This window comes from Erigeron canadensis, chromosome 5, assembly GCF_010389155.1.
Source record: "Erigeron canadensis isolate Cc75 chromosome 5, C_canadensis_v1, whole genome shotgun sequence".
Classification (NCBI taxonomy): domain Eukaryota; kingdom Viridiplantae; phylum Streptophyta; class Magnoliopsida; order Asterales; family Asteraceae; genus Erigeron; species Erigeron canadensis.
The window spans coordinates 33,028,265-33,047,353 of NC_057765.1; the positions used below are offsets into that span (position 1 = coordinate 33,028,265).

A 19,089-nucleotide genomic window follows, 5' to 3' on the forward strand; every position below is an offset into this window, starting at 1 on the left:
TTAGATCGGAAGGGAGGCGGGTGTTGGAGCGTATATATAGTGTTATTTTGGGGGTTAGGGTTTGTTATTTTTCTAGTTCTAGATCCTTCTATGGCCGAAGACTTGAATACTTGGATAGACTTTTTGATTATATTGTTTGTTTTTGGTCCCTTGGCTTATTGGTTTCTTTTACTCTTGTGTCAATCTTTTCTTTGAATTTGTATACATTATATTATGATATTAGACTCTCAGTGTTCAGACCCGTCAAATGAACGAATAATCTTAAAATATATTAATCAAAGTTAATATGATTCGAGCAACCATTAATATGACCAATATCATAACTTAATCAATACGAAAGCTAAATAAGAAACATATGGAAATTAACTCCATGTAAATATTTATTCCAGTTTACCCTTTTTTTTTAAATTTAGTTAAATAAAAAATTTGCAACAAAGTATATAATTTGAAAAATACACACCAATTCATCAACAAAGACCATTTCGAACGTTTTGATTTTCTTCGGGTTGTTCCACTCTGAAACAGTCAATACATGCATAACACGGAGTCGTAGATGATGGTTAACATGTGTTGGCTTAAAATCTTCAAGATGAACTAATGTGATCTTATTTTTTGTTGTTCAAGAAGAAGCCATAACGAAACTATAATGGAAAACAAAGTAAATTAAAAGAGATAATAATAACAATAACATAAAAATTAAATGTTAAATAATAATAATGATGATTAAATATGAACAAAGTACATAAATAAAAAAAGAAAAAATTTCATTAGATCACCCTGTGGTTTGTTGTTTTATCATTTTTTACCCTGTCGTTTGAATTTATTATTACTTCACCATGTGGTGACTTTTTGCTTAATTAGAACCCCCTCACTTTAACAGCCGTTAATTTAGATCCGTTAAGCCCTAATGCACATGAGAGCATTTTAGTCTTTTTCACCAAAAACACCTCTCTTTCTTCTCCATCTTCTTTTTGTGTTCTTTATCAGATCTAGGAACGCTTTCCATTACCAAAACAAACACCTCTAAACTTAAACCTAAACCCAAAATACCAAAACAAAAGATAGACACAAAATCTAAAACATACAATACATAACACCACATTCTCAACCTAAATAACAACAAAAATATATATATCTATCTATTTATAGCTGTTGTTTTGGTATGGATAAATAATCCATCCATCTATTTCTTTACTTACAAAAAGTAGTTTCACGACAACAACAAAATCTCAGAGACATTAATTTGCGTTAATCAAAGTAACTTCATACTCACAAGATCTAATGAACCAGGAGGGTTTTTCGCAACGACGTAACTAATTTTACGGAAGCCATGAATGAAGATTAGTGGTGGTAAAGGGTTAATTGGAAGCTTATGCATCCTGGGTTTCTTTTAGTAAAATTAAAAGTGGTTTTTGTCTCTTTTGGCTGCTTCCCTACGTGACTAAAACCAACAATAACTCTAGCCTTCAATTAATTTGGCAGCGTATTAAATGTGGTGCGTCGGTGGTGCAAGTGGGGTAGTGATGCGGAGCAGTGACTTTAAAGGTGGTACGTTGGCGGCGGTTTGGCTTTTGGCGATATGGTTGCCCACTGAGAGAAGGCTGTGATGGTGATGTTGATGATGATAATTGCGGCGATTCATGGTGGTGGATGATGAAAAAATTGTCGGCGATGTTATCAAGTTAGAGAGAGAGATAGTACAGAGAAAGACGGATGGATCTGAATAAAATTGTAGATATATAGATATAGATTGATAGATATATTTTTGTGTTGTTATTTAGGTTTTGATTTTGATGTTTATGAAATATTTATGGATTTAATTTTTTTTTTGTGTTTGGATTTGGGAAAAAAAGGTTGAGTTGAATCTAAAAAAAGAAGATGGAGAAGAAAGAGACGGTGTTTTTGGTGAAAAAGACTAAAATGCCCTCATGTGTGATGCACATGATGGGCTTAACGGATCTAAATTAAAGGATGTTAAAGTGAGGGGGTTCTAATGAAACAAAAAGTCACCACATGGTGAAGTAATAATAAATTCAAACGACATAGTAAAAAAATAATAAAACAGCAAACCACAGGTGATCTAATAAAGTTTTCTCTAAAAAAAAACTCATTTGGTAGTCAATCGTAGGTGTTTTTTTTTTTTGTCGTAGGTTTGTTTTTGTGTTTGAGAATATATGAGGGTTTGTTTTTTTGTTTGAGAATATATGAAGGTTTTTTCTAGGTTGTATATATAGATAAATAATTTTTGGAAGAATTTTAAGGATAAAAAGAGTTTTTAAAAATAATAAGGGCGGCCATTTATTAAATTAAATAAAATATTTTAAAAAATAGAGGATTAATAAAAAGACAAATCAATATATAGTTGGGATATAAGCCGATATATTTATTGTTATAATAAAATCGAAGCATGCTGAGCAGGTGGTTAATGAAGTAGTTACATGGAAGACGACAATAATAATAAACCCTAAACATTAATATAATTAATGCATATAAATAAAAAAAAAAATTGTTTAAGATCGAGATAGAAAAAGAAAAAAAAAAGAACTGGTCAACTATTAACATACTTGGAAGAAAAAACTAAACATAACAGTTATTGTAGTTATCAAAATTGATAGAATTTATAATCGGCTAAATCAAAAGAATTTTAATATTTTACCATATGTTGTTGGCCAGAATACATAAACAAATCATGAGGTTTTTTTATGTTTATAATAATTTTTGGGAGAGAAAAAGATTTTCTTTTTTAATAGAATAAGAATATATATAAAATTTTAATTAAAAAGATATAGAAAAATAAAGGATTAATTAAGATGAAGAATTAGGCTCAAGGAGAGAGATTAGGGTGCCAAATGTAACCCCAATCCATTTTTTTAGTTATATTATAGATAAATAGGTAGGTAAAAAAATATTTTTTTTAAAAATCAATACATTTAGGTAGATTGGTCTTTGGTCCTCCTTATACTAGTTCAAAAGAAAGTTTTACATGATTTTAAAACCTTGAGTTATGAGTCTTTGACATGGAAGTTTTTCTTGATGAGTTTAAATATGAATCTTTGTATTGTGATAGCTATAAAATTTGAGTCTCATTAGAAAAATACTTTTTGTATACTTGTAAAATCTACATTTATATAAAAAAAATGTAAACTTAGAAAGAAGCTTTGTTTGTGTTTACTTAGTTTAGAAAAAAATAACAATTCCTTCTTAATATATTGATTAATAATCCTTCCAAAACCACAATCTTATAGTTATAACACATATAATTTACTAATTTTTATTATAATCTTATATCTTTATTTTGTCATATATGGTGATTTTGTTACCTCAAGTTTGACATGTTTTAAAGATATCTCTTTTTAAAGTATAGTAATAGAAATTTTGATCCTTCAAGTTGATCATTTTTTTCATTGTACACTCAAAATCAAACGGCGTCTCATTTTGACCATTAAGCCCAATACGTGGCAATCACGTAAGGGCAAAAAGCGTTCTTTCGTTTTTAAAATCATAATTTAAAAAATATAACTAGTTAAAGGACGAGAAACGCAATTAACTCTTTATATAAAAAAATCCATAATCTACCGATATATATAACAATGTCCTAAATTCATTCCTAAACAAATAAGAACCCTTAAATGAATTCCAACTTTAATTTAGAACCAATAGATCAAATTTAATAATTTCATCTTTTATTAATGACAATATTAATAGTTATACTTTATATGGTTTGTCAAAATATATCCTTCTTAATTATTATAATATACTATAAATATAAACAATATATAATAAATAATCTACTAATAACAAGGTCCTAAATTCATTCCTAAACAAATAGAAACCCTTGGATTAATTTCAACTTTGATTTAGAACCATTAGATCAAATTTAATTATTTCAACTTTTTAAAATGATAATATTAATACTTTCACTTTATATGATTATAAAAAAAAACCCCTTTAAATCATAATCCGTAAATAAATATAATTCCATATGTGGAGGCGTACAAGAACTTTTCATCCATTTATTAACACGTATACCATAAATAATAACTATATATAATAATAAATATATTTCATAACTTCGCAAACATCTACAACATCTTCCACATTTACCAGTAGCCTCCAATGCCAATTTATGAAAAACAAAAACTATTAGAATAACTAGACATCCTGTGCATTACAATTTACATGCACGACAAAAAAAGAAAAAATCATAACTAACAATTGAATATAGACTTGAATGCGGGCAATTAATTCTAACATGTCAATTGTTACCATTAGATAGAAAACACATCGTTAAACAATACACTGTTAATCTTAAAACATAAACTTTGATAACGAAATATAAACTTGCGATGTTCTTGGCAGATAAATATAAGAAGCTGAAAACTTTGATTGTGAAAAATTAAAATAGACTAAATTTGTATCACATGAATTGTTTAAAGGTTTAATGATAAAAATAAAAAGTCTTAAAAGGATTTAGTGGTTAAAGTGTGAAAACTAAAATATTACCACCCTAGATAAAGGGAAAAATATAAAACTCAAGAAGTTAAAGTAACGTTTACATAACATGCTAACTTAAACACTAAAAAAAACAAATAAAACAAAACTCTACTAAGCAAGCAGGGAGGTAGTTGAGTCAGCTGCCTGCCAGCTAACTTCACTATTCACGCGAAAAAAGTTTTGTTAAACATAGGTAAAAGTAAAAAAGTTTTAAAAGGATTTAGTGGTTAAAGTGTGAAGGACTAAAATATTACTGTCCATAATAAAGGGAAAAATAAAAAAACTTAAGAAGTTAAAGTAACATCCACATAACACGTTAACTTAAACACTAATTGGAAGAAAAAAAAAGAACAAACTAAACATGCAGGTAGGCAGATGAGCTAGCTGCCAGCTAACTTCACTGTTCACGCGAAAAACTTTAAATAGATTGTAATATAAGACTATAAGACTACCATTAAAATAAAGATAACTCCATATTATATCAACATGTTAAAGATAAGTGAATACAACAATAAGTTATTTCAGTTTCAAAAATTTATCATCAATCTACACAGATGTATGTCCAGAAAACACGACAACGATAGTGGTAATGACGAAGGTGCAGTGACAGCGGCAATGGTTGTGAGGTGGTGCAGTGGTAAATGTAAGATTATTGATGTAAGAGGAGTTAATATGTTTATTTAATGGGTTGGAAGATCTATGTTGTAAGTTATTTCATTAAAGGTATTATAGATATATAGACCAAGAAGATATTTACATTAGTGGAAAAAGAAAAGAGCAATATGGTCATCTCAAAATCTTAATTATTTAAAGGAATATGAATAGTGTGTTTTATATAGTAGTATAAAAGTACAAATAAAAAAGAAATAAAATATAATAGTTGCAATAAAACTAACAAATCTAACAATATTTTCTTGAGAACTATATTAATTGTAAAAGTTAGATGAGTTCTAACTTTTAATCACAACCTCAGATCAAAATAATTATGTTATTTCTATATTTATTATTGAAGAAACACAACATTAATCCATATATTTTGTATAATTTAACGAATTCATGATATATCTATAATCGATGTACGAATATAGTATTTGAGTGATTCCAATTTTGATTGTTAATTATTAGTTTTATTTTAATAATAAGGTTTTCTTTTATTCAATATGTAATTATTAGGTATAACTTTTATATAATAAACCTTGTGTATTCAATTAACTAATTAAAGATTATTTTTTGAATAATTAATCAGTATTCGACATCAGAAGACCCCTCACTATTTAATAGTGAAACTTTACACGTATACTGGATTATGAGATGAAAATCATAAGCCGATTATATAAGAGTTTTGTAGGTAGTCACGTACAACATTATTACACGCATAAAGTTGTATAAATACGTAATGAATATTAAGAAATCATTTTTATTTATTAAAAAACTTATGATCTGTTTGATGGTGACAGGAGTATCAAAACTGCTCGATTTGGAGAATGTAAATATAAAAATACAACTTCCACTACTCTTTGCAACCGTCTTTTTTTTCGAATCGAGTGATTTTCACAATCCTACAACCATCAAACACATGATACGTTCCTCTCTTTGAAACCATATCTAACATATATCAAACTTGAAGCACTTTCAAAGATTCATTGAAATATTTCTTGTATTATTCCTCATGAGAATTTTTACATTACATAAAGTAAACTTTTTTAAAAAATGCATTTCAAATAATAAATTTATTAGTGTAATTATGATGATGTAATTTATATGAAAAAGTACATTATGCAAAGTTAGCTTGTTTGAAAAGTACATAAAGGGTCTGTTTTATAGGGGTTATTCTTTCGAGTTTATAAAATAAACTTTTTAAAAATAATAGTTCTGTTTAAATATGTATTTGAGATAAAAAATAAAAAAAATTACCCCCAAAAACTTCCTAATGGCTTTGAAAGATTTTTAAAATAAAGGCTCGAGTAAAAAGAATTGAAATAAAAATCTCATCTTCCAGCCTTATTTTTAAGTTTTAGCTCTAATCTCCCAGCTACAATTCTAGCTTGAAGAGTGCCAAAATATTTGTTGAGAAAAAAAAAATTACATAATACAAAATGAATATTTTTGAAAAGCTAAGTGTATATCTTACGATTATATATTTATTGTAGGGATATTTATAATTTTGAATGTATAGTTTGGGATCTATGGAATTATCCCTTTATTGTATAACCGTATGTATAAATATAAATATGCTAGATAGAACTCTTTTAAAAGTTTTTCCATCACTAATATAATTATTATGTAATTTTAAAAACATCAATTGTTGTAATTAAAAAATTGCAAATACCATAATTATTACATTTAGTTGTCATCAAAATTGTCTAATATTAAAACAATTCATAAAACGATTTTGTATTTATAATCGCCATTTTACAACTTCTTTTATCTAAGAAAGGTAATCTTCCATTAATTATATATTTTTCTCGTGAATTACGCGGGATAATAATCTAGTTAATCAAACAATCTAACAATTTCAATTCGTACTCACAGATAAGTAAATATGAATATTTTGTTAATAAAATTTTATTATAGGAAACAAGAGTTATTTACACTTTTATTGCCTCCAGTAGTCTATTTGTCACTTTTAATCCCCGAGGTGAAAGAGCTTTTTTTCGCCCTCCCATGTTTGTCACGTGAAGCACTGAATGGCTAAAATGAAACAATGTTCGTCGCATAGTGAAAAGTGGAAGAAAAAAAAAACACCAACTTTAGAGATCAAAATTATAACTTTTCGAGTTTAAAACTGTAAGTCCCAACTATTACTAGATGGGTGCTGAAGACACCTCTATGTCGATGGTGAGTGAACTTTGCAACACGATCAATTAATCTGGAAGTGACCAGTTTAGATTGATCGTGTACCAGGTTAACTGGAGTTACAGAATATAAATAAGTGCAATAATATAAATGACGAGTATATAAACTGGTGAGACAATATGTAATTTTCAAGTGTATTTTATTTATTACTTGTTCAAATAAAATACAAGGTTGTTGCGGAACCAAGATAATACAAGAATGTAAATATCCTAACAACCCATGAATTACAATTGATCTAAACTTGGAAATTCTCCTTAACAATCGAAACACTTAGAGTTGTGAAATGTTCCTTTTTACGATTGAGAGAATATTGCACAAGTTCACCAATATTGCAGAATATATGTATTTGCAAAGTTATTGAAACAGCTTGTGCAAGGACCTCTATTTATAGTCGAAGATTGAGCATGGGGATCTCAACTTCGATGTACAAATATGGTTGACAGCACACAAAAGTATTGTTTAAATAATCCTTTGTGTGTGTTAAATAAAGTAAGACAAAAGGTTACTTTATTCAACCACTCTACATCTTTGTATCTTTATCCAAAGACAATATCATTTTCCGGTTAAAAAGATGTAGAGTAAAAAGGTCCTCCTCGTAATCAGTGTAAAGCTTTGTAAGAGCATTTACACTGGAGGATTCTCCAGTTGATTGATCTGGTAGATTGTCAACTGGGCTTCGCTGCCATTGCCAATCTCTATCTTCCATTTGTTGTCTTTGACTTCAACTGGAAGGTCTTCAGATTCTAGTCTTCTGATCTCAACTGGAGGAAGTCATCAGTTGCTGAACCTGTACAATGCAACTGGACTTCTAATATTTCGGACAATTCCTCATGCTCTCCAGATGTCACTGGAGAGCTCCAGTTTAGCTTAAACTGGACCTAACAAAAACGATATCTTTATATCTTGTCAATTTGGGGACCAAAAATATAATCTTTCCAAAAAATGTATTAATCTCAATATCTCAAGTCCTCTAATTTGAACCAAGAAGCACTTAGTAATAGCTTCAAATAAGATATGTGAGATCAGGACTAACCGGTATTGTATCCAATATACCAGACTGTTTACGGTTTGCATCTTATGCAGAATTCAGTTTTGATATTATTCAAGAGGGTAGTGATATCAAGTTCATCCCTCTATTTTGAAAAACTTATTAAACAATTTAAAAAGGATAAATGGAGAACACCCTAGCTAATACCCCTAATACCGATAGCACAAATGGATACTATCGCTAACTTATTAAACAAATTGATTTCTTTACAAGTCGATCGTCTATTTCATAGGAAGTCTTTGAACCATTCAAAGCTAAAACAATGAACATATTGTGAGTTTCTTCATGCGATAGAGGATTTTTTTAAAAAATTTGAATGGACAATTGATGTCTAAACATTGACCTGACCAGATTGAATTAGTTGATTAGCAACTTAAAATAAGTCTCTAGTGGCACAAAGAACAATCCATTATTGCATAAGCGTAACGAGTATAACACATACTTCACTATCATATAGTATGTGTAAGTGTTAAATCTGCTTGCAAAAATAACAAAGATAACACTGTTGTTGGGTCTAATCTTGATTTAAGTATGTTTAATTTGGTTGGTAGCATACTAGCATGTTTTATTAAGTAATTAAAGTTAGTATTGACAAGTAATTTAGTAAGTCCTAGTTTTGTTTTAATTATGAGATATTAGAAATCGTATTTCATGATAAGAAGTTACAAGGTAAAGCATGTGCATAATGGTGGAGATGTGGTCCAGCAAGTTTGACCGAGTAATGGGGACTTCATGGAGTACATGGCAGTTTTAGATAGATAGTTTTATGTTTTATGTATGTTTTATTAGTATATATAGCATGTAGTAGGCAGTAAGTTTTTGGTATCCTATTAAGAAAGTAATACAGAAACGTTCTCCAAATTATCTCTTTTACACTTTTCATATACATATATATAGTTGGTGAGTATATTAATTGGGGCCTGAACCTACAACTGTGACATCTGTTTAATACTAATAATAGATAAAAATAGAAATTAAGTACACACTGTCTTGATGTATGTTATCTACAATCATGTTAAAATTCGTTACATTAGTAAGCTTGAAACACTCAATCACAATTCATCTAACATTAGCATGTCATACCACCTCACATCACAACTAGAAAAAAATAACCCATTTTGAAAACAATTTTTCAAGTGCTAATTATAAAGAACTCTTATTGGTAAGTAAACTTGATTATTAATAATCTTAACCAACAATAACAAGCAACCTCGTTGTTTTATCAATGCATTCCTTAACATTGTTACCCGCTGATGAGACAATTCAACCTGAAAAACTTCATAGAACTCATTTAGCAACGAATCATTAGCGATATCAATGAGTTTATCATCATCACACGAAGAAGAAGATTCATTCAACACCCCCTTGCGCTCGCTGCTCTTGGCAAGCGGCACTCGTGGATCCGTTTGTTCCAGATTTTTCGTTTGCTTTCCGAATCTCAACGTTTCATCTTCTTAAGCTCCATCCATACTAAAGGTTTTTCCTCATTAACTTATATGTTACTGAACCTTCTAATAACTTTAGTACGATTAAGTAACAAGAGTTCACATTAACGGTTCGTTTTCATATCATTTTAATGAAAAGCGAGGGGAAAAAGTTTTAAATAATTCACTCATCACCGATGGAGTTTTTGCTTCTATTGCTGATTCTGTCGGAAACGCTGCTAGTTGGTTATCGGTTCTATCTACATTATTAACTATATTTCATTCATTAAGAATGGATTATTGGTAGTTGAATGTTTTAAGGTTGTGTTGGATCAAAGATTGCAAATCTTATATTCTTTTTACCCCTTTTTTTAAAGTGAAAAAGTATTTAAAGTGAAAAAGTAAAGGATAAGTTGGATATACCTTTAAAAAAAAAAGACAATATAAAAAGTAAGAGATGAGTTGGATATAAATTTAAAAAGAAAAATTCAAAAAAACAAAATAAAGAATAAGATAGTTGCAAAAATGATCCCGTATATGTAAAAAGACATGTTTGGCCATTACGTGCCTGGCACATGGCGTGACTCACAGAGCAAAACAAACGGAATGTTAACTTTGGACCAAGATTTTGAAAAAGTCAGCTGTTGCACCAAAATTGTCACTTTTCACAAGTTTGGACCAAAGTTGAAAACTGTGATATCATAAGGACCACAACTGCATTTCGTTCTGTATATAACGATACCCAAACATAACCTAGAGGCAGCATACCCCGTTTCACCATCTTTCACGAAGTCGGTTAGTTTTTCTCGTTGTTTCTTTTTCTTTCTTTTCTATATCAATTTCAGTTGGCTCCAAACAGATACTCCCATTGTGGTTTCAGTATACCCCAATTGTTGGTCATTTTTTTATTTTTTTTATGTATATCTATTGTTCTTTATTTATATTTTTTTTCTCTTTGTTTCAGAATAATGACAGTGTTTTATGTGTTATAGACTTATAGATACTACATAAATAGTTAATAATTTTTTTTCACAAGTGTGCGCCTTGCGGGGGTCGCCGAACAGTTTTCATGATACTAACAACCGTAAGAATAAAGTATAAAATTCATTTATACTAGTCGGGTTTGCTAATTACCTTAAAACTAAATAAACATGTAGAAATAATACTAAAAATATAAAGTTTTATATAAATTGTGGGGTTGCCATGAGCCCATGACCACCCTTGGCTACCACATAGCTCCAGCCTTGCACATTGCTCTTCGGAAATGAACCCTATCGCTTTTGTGTGCCTTTTGCTTTTTAAAACCAAGGATTTGCCATACTGCCATAGTTACCTGAGGCTGTTCTTTGAAGTGCAGGGTCGGGTGGGATTAGAGGGTATAATAGGAGTCACCATACTAATGACTACACATTGGATTAGAGTGGAATGGAGGAACTTTGATGTGAATGTTTCTAAACTTAGTTGGACTCGTCTCTCTGCCACTGACGGAAATGTGTTGTTGCTGCTGCTGTAGTGTTAGTTTCTTTTGTATTACGAAAGAACTTTTATTGCTAAGTGCTAATTAGAAAGAACTTTTATTGCTAAGTGAACTTGATTATTAATAATCTTAGCCAACAATAATAAGCAACCTCATTGTTTTATCAATACATTCCTTAACTTTGTTATCGGCTGATGAGACAATTCAACCTGAAAAACTAGCTTCACAAAACTCTTTTAACAATGAATCATGAGCGATATCAATGAGTTTATCATCATCACACGTCGAAGAAGTTTCATTCAACACCCCTTTGATGCTTCCAACTCCACGGTCTCGTATTCCATGTACAATTATGTATATGCTCATAGGGGGAAAGATCCGTTGAAACATTCAATGCTAATCCGTTATGTCACCCATTTTGCTGATGCATATATCCCAATTGCGGCTAGTTTCTTGTCCCCTAAAAAGTTCAAACAAGATAAGTAGATTGCAACAACCTAGTTTCTTCCTGCTAGTTTACATTAACAAACGACGACGATTCAAAAAACATGTCCAAACCTACATTTTCAAAGTTAGGTTTTCCTTTCACAAAAAGTCCATTTTTAATCATTTTCGTATGGCAATCATAAGTTCATAATCTTTTTGAAATCGCAAAACCAAACATGTCGGGCCTTAAAAAAGTACAAAACTTACCAACCCAAACTCCAGTTAAACCCGGAACTCGAGAAGCTTTTATATTAAACATTGACGAAAGAACATGGATAACTACTTCCTCAAGCGCTCCTAAGAACCAACGAGTGTCCATCTTTTTCTTTTGGTAACGAAGGTTCATAATCGGGTACATCACTAGCTATATACATTACATTAAAGCATAAAACATATCATCTCAACATTAACTTATAACAAAAAAAACTTATAAAAAAAAAGATACAATACAAAATCTACCTATCCGGGACCATGGTAAGTAACTTCACCTGCAGCGCGTTTGGTTTTATGTACCGGAAAAGGAGGTTTTTGTATATCAAAAAGCAAGTTTTTATGGGAACTATACGTTAGTTCCTAATGAAAAAACGGGGTAATGTTGTAGGATAAACAAAGTATCAGAAACATCTTCATCATTGTTATCAATTAATGTTTTTCGGTGTTCAACAATCGATTTTTGCCAAAACTTTGCTTGAGGAAACAAGACTTTTTGTTTATACATATCATAACATTCACAGTTGTATACGTCAATAAGAAAAAAGTTAGATAATGCATGCAATGCGATTGATAGAATGTCTAAATGAAGGGGAAAAAAATGAATTAAGATGGTTTTACCTTCTTAAGCTGTTAGTGATATGTTGAAAGGAGGACTTAGGTGATGCTCTAGTTTGAATTAAATGAGAACGGGTGGTGGGGATTGGGGAGGTAAAAATACAGGAATTGAATGATATAGACATGGTATTATTGTGTATGTTATGTGAACCGAGTTTGATTTAGCAAATAAAATCACTAGGAATGAGATGGAGCGGAGGAAATAAGGTATGTGATTAGGGTTTTTGTATTAGTTTGTGAATGTTAATTAAACATGATATACCTTATAGCCTTGTTGAGTTTTAAAATTTTCGGCTTCTCACCTTTTCTTAAGGAGAATTATTTCATTTTATTTATTTATTGTTTCAATAACTAATTCTTCAAAATTTTAGGAAAATCGTGTTTTTTTTTTCCATACAGATTTACATTCATGAACGTTGTTCAAATTAAACACAACATTTGTAAAACTAATAAATCCGAAGGTTCCAAGCCCGGTCTTTGTCAAACTGATTAAAGAACGGAGTTTCCACCTCTCGCCTTTCCACGTGACATGCATTCACCTAACATAGCCTGATAGTCATCATAAAACGACATCACACAAAGGTTACGACCATGTTGTTTTTCCCTTGTATGAAGAGCTGTTAATCGCCTTGCTGTATTCCTTACATCAGTGATCAGAGACTTATATCATCCTTCATTAGCATGGCATGATCTCATAGATACCAACAACTCAATTTCTTAATTAGACTAGGCTAGGAGTCTCTTCCTTTATATTGCATTTCCTGTAAAGTCAAAGAAACCAGATGAGAAGTCAACCTAAATACAAACTATTATTATGGGCACTTTTCGTTTGAGTTTTCCCTGATATGTTTTATCAACTGATTTGTTTTCTCAAATCTAACTCAAAACATATGTTCACAATAAACGTCTCCTACTTCTGATTTTAAGTAGAATGTTATACACCATCTTCTTTCATAAATATACAACATTTATCAGACATAACAAATGCATTTTCTTTCTCTAAAGCGGAATTCATTGAAATTTTGGAAAAAAAATAAAATAAAATAAAACCAGATAAGGCGATGAGATGAGCTAGGTGATGTAATCCACAGGCACTTCCAGCTACATGATCAGTTGTTTCGAGAAAGCGATGACAACAGTTGTAACAGGGATCATTAAGACATAAACATCTATCTAGCATTAGTTTTTTTTACCAAATTGATAGTATACACTCCCACTCCATATGACGAACCCTTGTTTTCAAACTGTTATTCCCAAATTATTCATGACCTGAATTCCATTACTCCTCCTCAACGATTTTATTGTGCTTTACCATCAAAAATTTTGTTCTCTGTTTTCTTTACTATACTTGGTATTCGTAGACATAGAGAGATCAGTATTTCTGGCTTCCTTGCAGATCGACTAAACAATGCATAAATTCGATAACTCACATATTTGGTCACATAAATTCAATAACTCACAAGAGCTTAGAAGAACATTTCTATTTGACCGATTTCCATCGACCAAATGGTTTTGTTTCCTGCAAACTTGGTTAGCAGAATTTTTCAAACACTGTATAATGAACTTTTGGATCAGATAAACTAGAAATTAGACATGAAATTCAACCGTGCAAGTTTGGCACCCAACATCATAGCATATTGTTTGGTAGAAAGCATCAAATTTGACACCAAAAAGTACTAAGAAAAATAACAAAAAACTAAACATGACCAAGCTCAACACATTCAATCAAGTTCCAAAAGCCAATCAAGATATAAAAGAGCAGATTTTGGTGTTTCCATTTAGTCCACCTCCTCCATCTTGCTCTCTGCATCACCATCAGCTTCCTCAAGAGAGGGCATATCAACATCACCATCTGCAGCATCCTCATCAATGCTCAAACCAAGCTTCAACATCCTATGAATCCTGTTGCCAAATGTGTTGGGGTCATCAAGACTGAACCCAGAGGTGAGCAATGATGTCTCAAATAGCAGCAGCACCAAGTCCTTGACTGACTTGTCATTCTTGTCGGCATCAGCTCTCTTCCTTAGCTCCTCCATGATCGGGTTCTCAGGGTTGATTTCCATGGTCTTCTTGCTTGACATGTAACCAGCCATGCTTGAATCCCGCAAAGCCTGTGCCTTCATTATTCTTTCCATGTTTGCAGTCCAACCATATTCACCAGTAACTAAACAACAGGGAGAATCCACCACACGATCAGAAACAACCACCTTTTCCACCTTATCGCCCAAAACATCCTTGATCACCTTGCACAGACCCTCAAACTTTTCCTTCAAAGCTTCTTTCTTCTTTTTCTCATCTTCACTCTCATCGAGTTTCAAACCTTCCTTTGTTGCAGAAACCAATTTCTTCCCCTCAAACTCCTTGAGTTGACCCACTGCATACTCGTCAATAGCATCAACCATGTACAACACCTCATAACCCTTTTTCTTCAGCTTCTCCAAAAACGGTGAGTTCTCGACAGCCTTCTTGCTTTCACCAGTAATGTAATAGATGTCGCTTTGGCCCTCTTTCATCCTTGTGACATAATCCTTCAAGCTGGTCATCTCATCCCCGCTCTTGGTGGAATGATATCGAAGCAACTCAGCTAACTTAGTCTTGTTTTGAGAATCCTCATGGATACCCAACTTGAGATTCTTAGAGAAAGCTTCATAAAACTTGTTATAATCTTCCTTGTTTTCAGCAATCTCCTGGAACAGCTCGATGCACTTCTTGACCAAATTCTTGCGAATCACCTTGAGAATCTTGTTTTGCTGCAGCATCTCTCGAGAAATGTTGAGAGGAAGATCCTCAGAATCGACAATACCCTTTACAAAGCTCAAGTACTCAGGAATGAGTTCCTCACAATTGTCCATGATAAAGACACGGCGGACATAGAGCTTGATGTTGTTAGGCTTCTTCTTGGTGTCAAAGAGATCAAAAGGTGCTCTCTTGGGAACAAAAAGAATGGCCTTGAATTCCAACTGACCCTCAACTGAAAAGTGCTTCACATTCAAATGATCTTCCCAATCATTAGTTAAACTCTTGTAAAAAGCAGCATACTCTTCCTGGGTGATTTCTTCTGGTTTTCTCATCCAAATAGGCTTTTGCTTGTTCACCAAAGACCATTCATGAGACACTTCCTTAATCTTCTTCTTTTTCTTCTCTTCTTTTTCCTTCTCTTCATCTACTTCTTCCACTTTGCCTTCTTCGTCTTTCTTCTCCTCCTCATCTTCATCATCAGAAATTTCTTTTTCGGTAGTCTTTTCAATCCAGAGAGAAATTGGATAGCTGATGAACTCAGAATGTTTCTTAATCAAATCCTTAAGCCTACGCTCCTCAAGGTATTCAAGCTGATCCTCCTTTAGGTGGAGTGTCATCTTAGTACCCCTGCCAAGGTTTTCACCAGAAGTGTCCCTGGTAACCGTGAACGACCCACCAGCTTGAGACTCCCAGACATACTGCTCATCATCATTGTGTTTAGTTGTAACCACAACTTTATCAGCAACCAAATATGCAGAGTAGAAACCGACACCGAACTGTCCAATCATGCTAACATCCGCACCAGCAGCAATAGCTTCCATGAACTCTTTGGTGCCAGACCTTGCAATGGTACCCAAATTGTTCACCAAGTCTGAAAATAACATATACAATTATTATTAGTTATACAGTCTTTCTTGTGTTTTATAATTGTTTAAAAAGTTAAGATAGTAGTCTACTAAATTAAATTCTCACCAGCCTTAGTCATTCCAACTCCACTGTCGACGATTGTCAAGGTGTTGTTAGTCTTGTCTGGGATGATATGGATGAAAAGCTCTGGCTGTCCATCTAGCTTGCTCTTGTCAGTCAAGCTCTCAAACCGTATCTTATCAAGAGCCTGAAACCATGAACGAATATTATGTTTAGCTATACAATTTGGCAAACACAAATAGACAAACTGAATCCATTCACTAAAAAACGAAAATGTTAAGCCACTACTAATCAGAACTTGTGTTTTATTAAATTGGCACTACATTGTCATTTTTTGGACCTGGCAACTACATTGTTGTACTCAAGTATTTTATAAAGTATACATCTTTTACCATGTATGAGCAATGTTATTAAGTTATGCATAAAACAAACTCAACTGATAAAATATACACTTTCCAATTACAAGATAATAATAGTATAACATTATATAGCTGAGTGATTTTACAAAGCAAACAAATTGTTAAGTGAGTTAACAAGAACCACCTCATATAATTACTTTGATACAATCACATTGATATAATCACTCATATAGAAAGATATCAATTTAGTTCAGATTATAAGCTAATAATTTATTTTTTTTTTTTAAAAACATCGAGAATTACTTTGATACAGTTACATTGATAAAATTACTTTTATAATCACAAAATAATAATAAAAGGATCACATAATAACAATTTTCAATTAATTAAAACATGTACATACATACATATATATACATGATAATTACACATAAATCTAACAGATAAAACTGATTCGATTACAGAATGCAGGTAATCTATTATCTATATAAATAAATCATGAGATAAAATTGAAAAGAAGGCTTACATCGGAGGAGTTGCTGATGAGCTCACGGAGAAAGATCTCTTTGTTGCTGTAAAAAGTGTTGATGATGAGACTCAACAGCTGGTTGATCTCCGCTTGGAATGCAAACGTCTCTGTGTCCGCCATTGATTATAGAATTCTGATTAAAAAATAATAATAACTGAGAATGTTTTTTACGAACGAATTTTTTTGATTAATAATATATGTGAGAGACCGGAGAATTGTTTGGGGGATTATATAGAGGAGGGGAACTGGGGGTTTTTCTTTTCTAGATCCTTCTATAGAGGACTTTTTTTTTTTTTTTTTAAGTGTTTGTTGTACTCTTCTTAAGGATATCATCCGTTTTTGGGGGTGAGAAGAAGGTCCTAGAATGTGTGAGAATATGTGTATGCGTTAACATTGTTCCCAATCAAAAAATTTGTTTTATTTACAATTTATTATTTATTAATTTATATTTATTTATTATTTTATTATTCTCAGTAAAATACACTTATGGTTTTTCAAAGTTTCATTAATCATTAATCATTTAACATCGTTATTAAATATTACAGTAAACTTCTAAATATTACGAGTATCATTGTTGGTTTTACTCTATCTATATATAGATACGAGCATAGTATCCGTGCAATACAGCGACAGTGGTAGGGAAGGCGGTCTAAAATATTTTATGCCCAGATTTTTTATAAATAAAACTTTTCCTTATCCATTAATCTTACCAAATAAAAGATAAAAGACATCTTAATTACTAAAATTGAAAACTGTAACTTTAATAAAAATAATTGATCCACCAACATTAATCTTAAACCGTAAATACTAAAGAAACATTTATTGTGGGGGGGTGTGATTTCTTTTATTAGGTAATAGAGATAGTTTAAATATACGCAGAGAAACAAAGGGTTTATATTGATATTAGTCAAATGAAGATGATATATACTCATAGTTTAATAATCTTTTTATAAATCTTAAAATATGACAAGTATAAGATATTTTTAACTTTTGAACACATCGTTACTTGTGAGGGGCACATAATGGTCCGTGATTGAGTTCATGTTGTCTTCATGATGCTCCCACAGTCCCACCACAAGCATGCACCATTGTGTTACTCATGATGGCTTCATGGTAAACCAGTTTATAGTAACCCACAATATTTAGTCTGAGGCCGAACAGTTTGCGATATATTGATAAGTGTATAAGATATACCAATAGCTTTAAATTGAACTTATTGAGTTAGTAGCATATTGTATTCGTAGTGTACGTTTTGTTGGATACCCAAATTAGCTTTAAACTATGCCGATACATAAAATAAGTACTAAAATATAGAGTTTTATAGACATTATGTGGTCGTCACATACACTAATAGCCTATCTCTTTCATTGTGGTATTGAATGGGAGTTGTAATAGTGTTTTTTTTTCTCCCAAATGTTAGTATAAAAATATAATGACTCGTTAATAAAAATAGTAATTGGTTAGTAATGTATTTAAAAACGTTGTAGGAGATTAATGGTTCATTAATGGTGGGAGGATGTTTCTAATATGACACTAACGAGAAATGATGGTAGTGAAATACCCGTTCCACATCTAACACTTTGAACATGAAAGATTATCCTTTTGGTCTTAATCAAACATTGATACTAGTCATTCTAATTCTTGAACGCATAAGACATCATCACTTATTGTTATCAATTTAAAAAATTACTGTATCTTTTAGATATAAATTAACTTTATAATCTAGCCATTTAAGTTTTTGAAAATATCACTACGCATAAATCTTAAAAGACTTTTTTTATTGGGGATTATTAAATCGTCGTGACTTCAGATGAATTAATAAGGGTTTTCCTTTTTATAAGGTATTGGGTGAGAGGGTTCTCCAACGTGAATTTGGTTAAGACAACAAAGTCTAAATCCCGCATTGTGATGTTCGATTCACC

At 31.5% G+C, this 19,089-nt stretch overlaps 1 protein-coding gene and 1 pseudogene across 1 annotated transcript; both read right to left on the bottom strand.

Moving 5' to 3' along the window:
- Positions 1-11,451: 11,451 nt before the first annotated feature.
- LOC122601625 lies at positions 11,452-13,186 on the bottom strand (annotated as a pseudogene).
- A 1,005-nt stretch (positions 13,187-14,191) lies between these two features.
- On the bottom strand, positions 14,192-17,415 carry LOC122602030 (heat shock cognate protein 80). Its single transcript, XM_043774763.1, has 3 exons — positions 17,165-17,415; positions 16,325-16,466; positions 14,192-16,223 (listed from the first exon to the last, which is right to left on the bottom strand). Exons 1-3 carry the CDS (start codon positions 17,285-17,287, stop codon positions 14,392-14,394), a joined length of 2,097 nt encoding a protein of 698 aa, XP_043630698.1. The 5' UTR covers positions 17,288-17,415; the 3' UTR covers positions 14,192-14,391.
- Between the last annotated feature and the right edge of the window lie 1,674 nt (positions 17,416-19,089).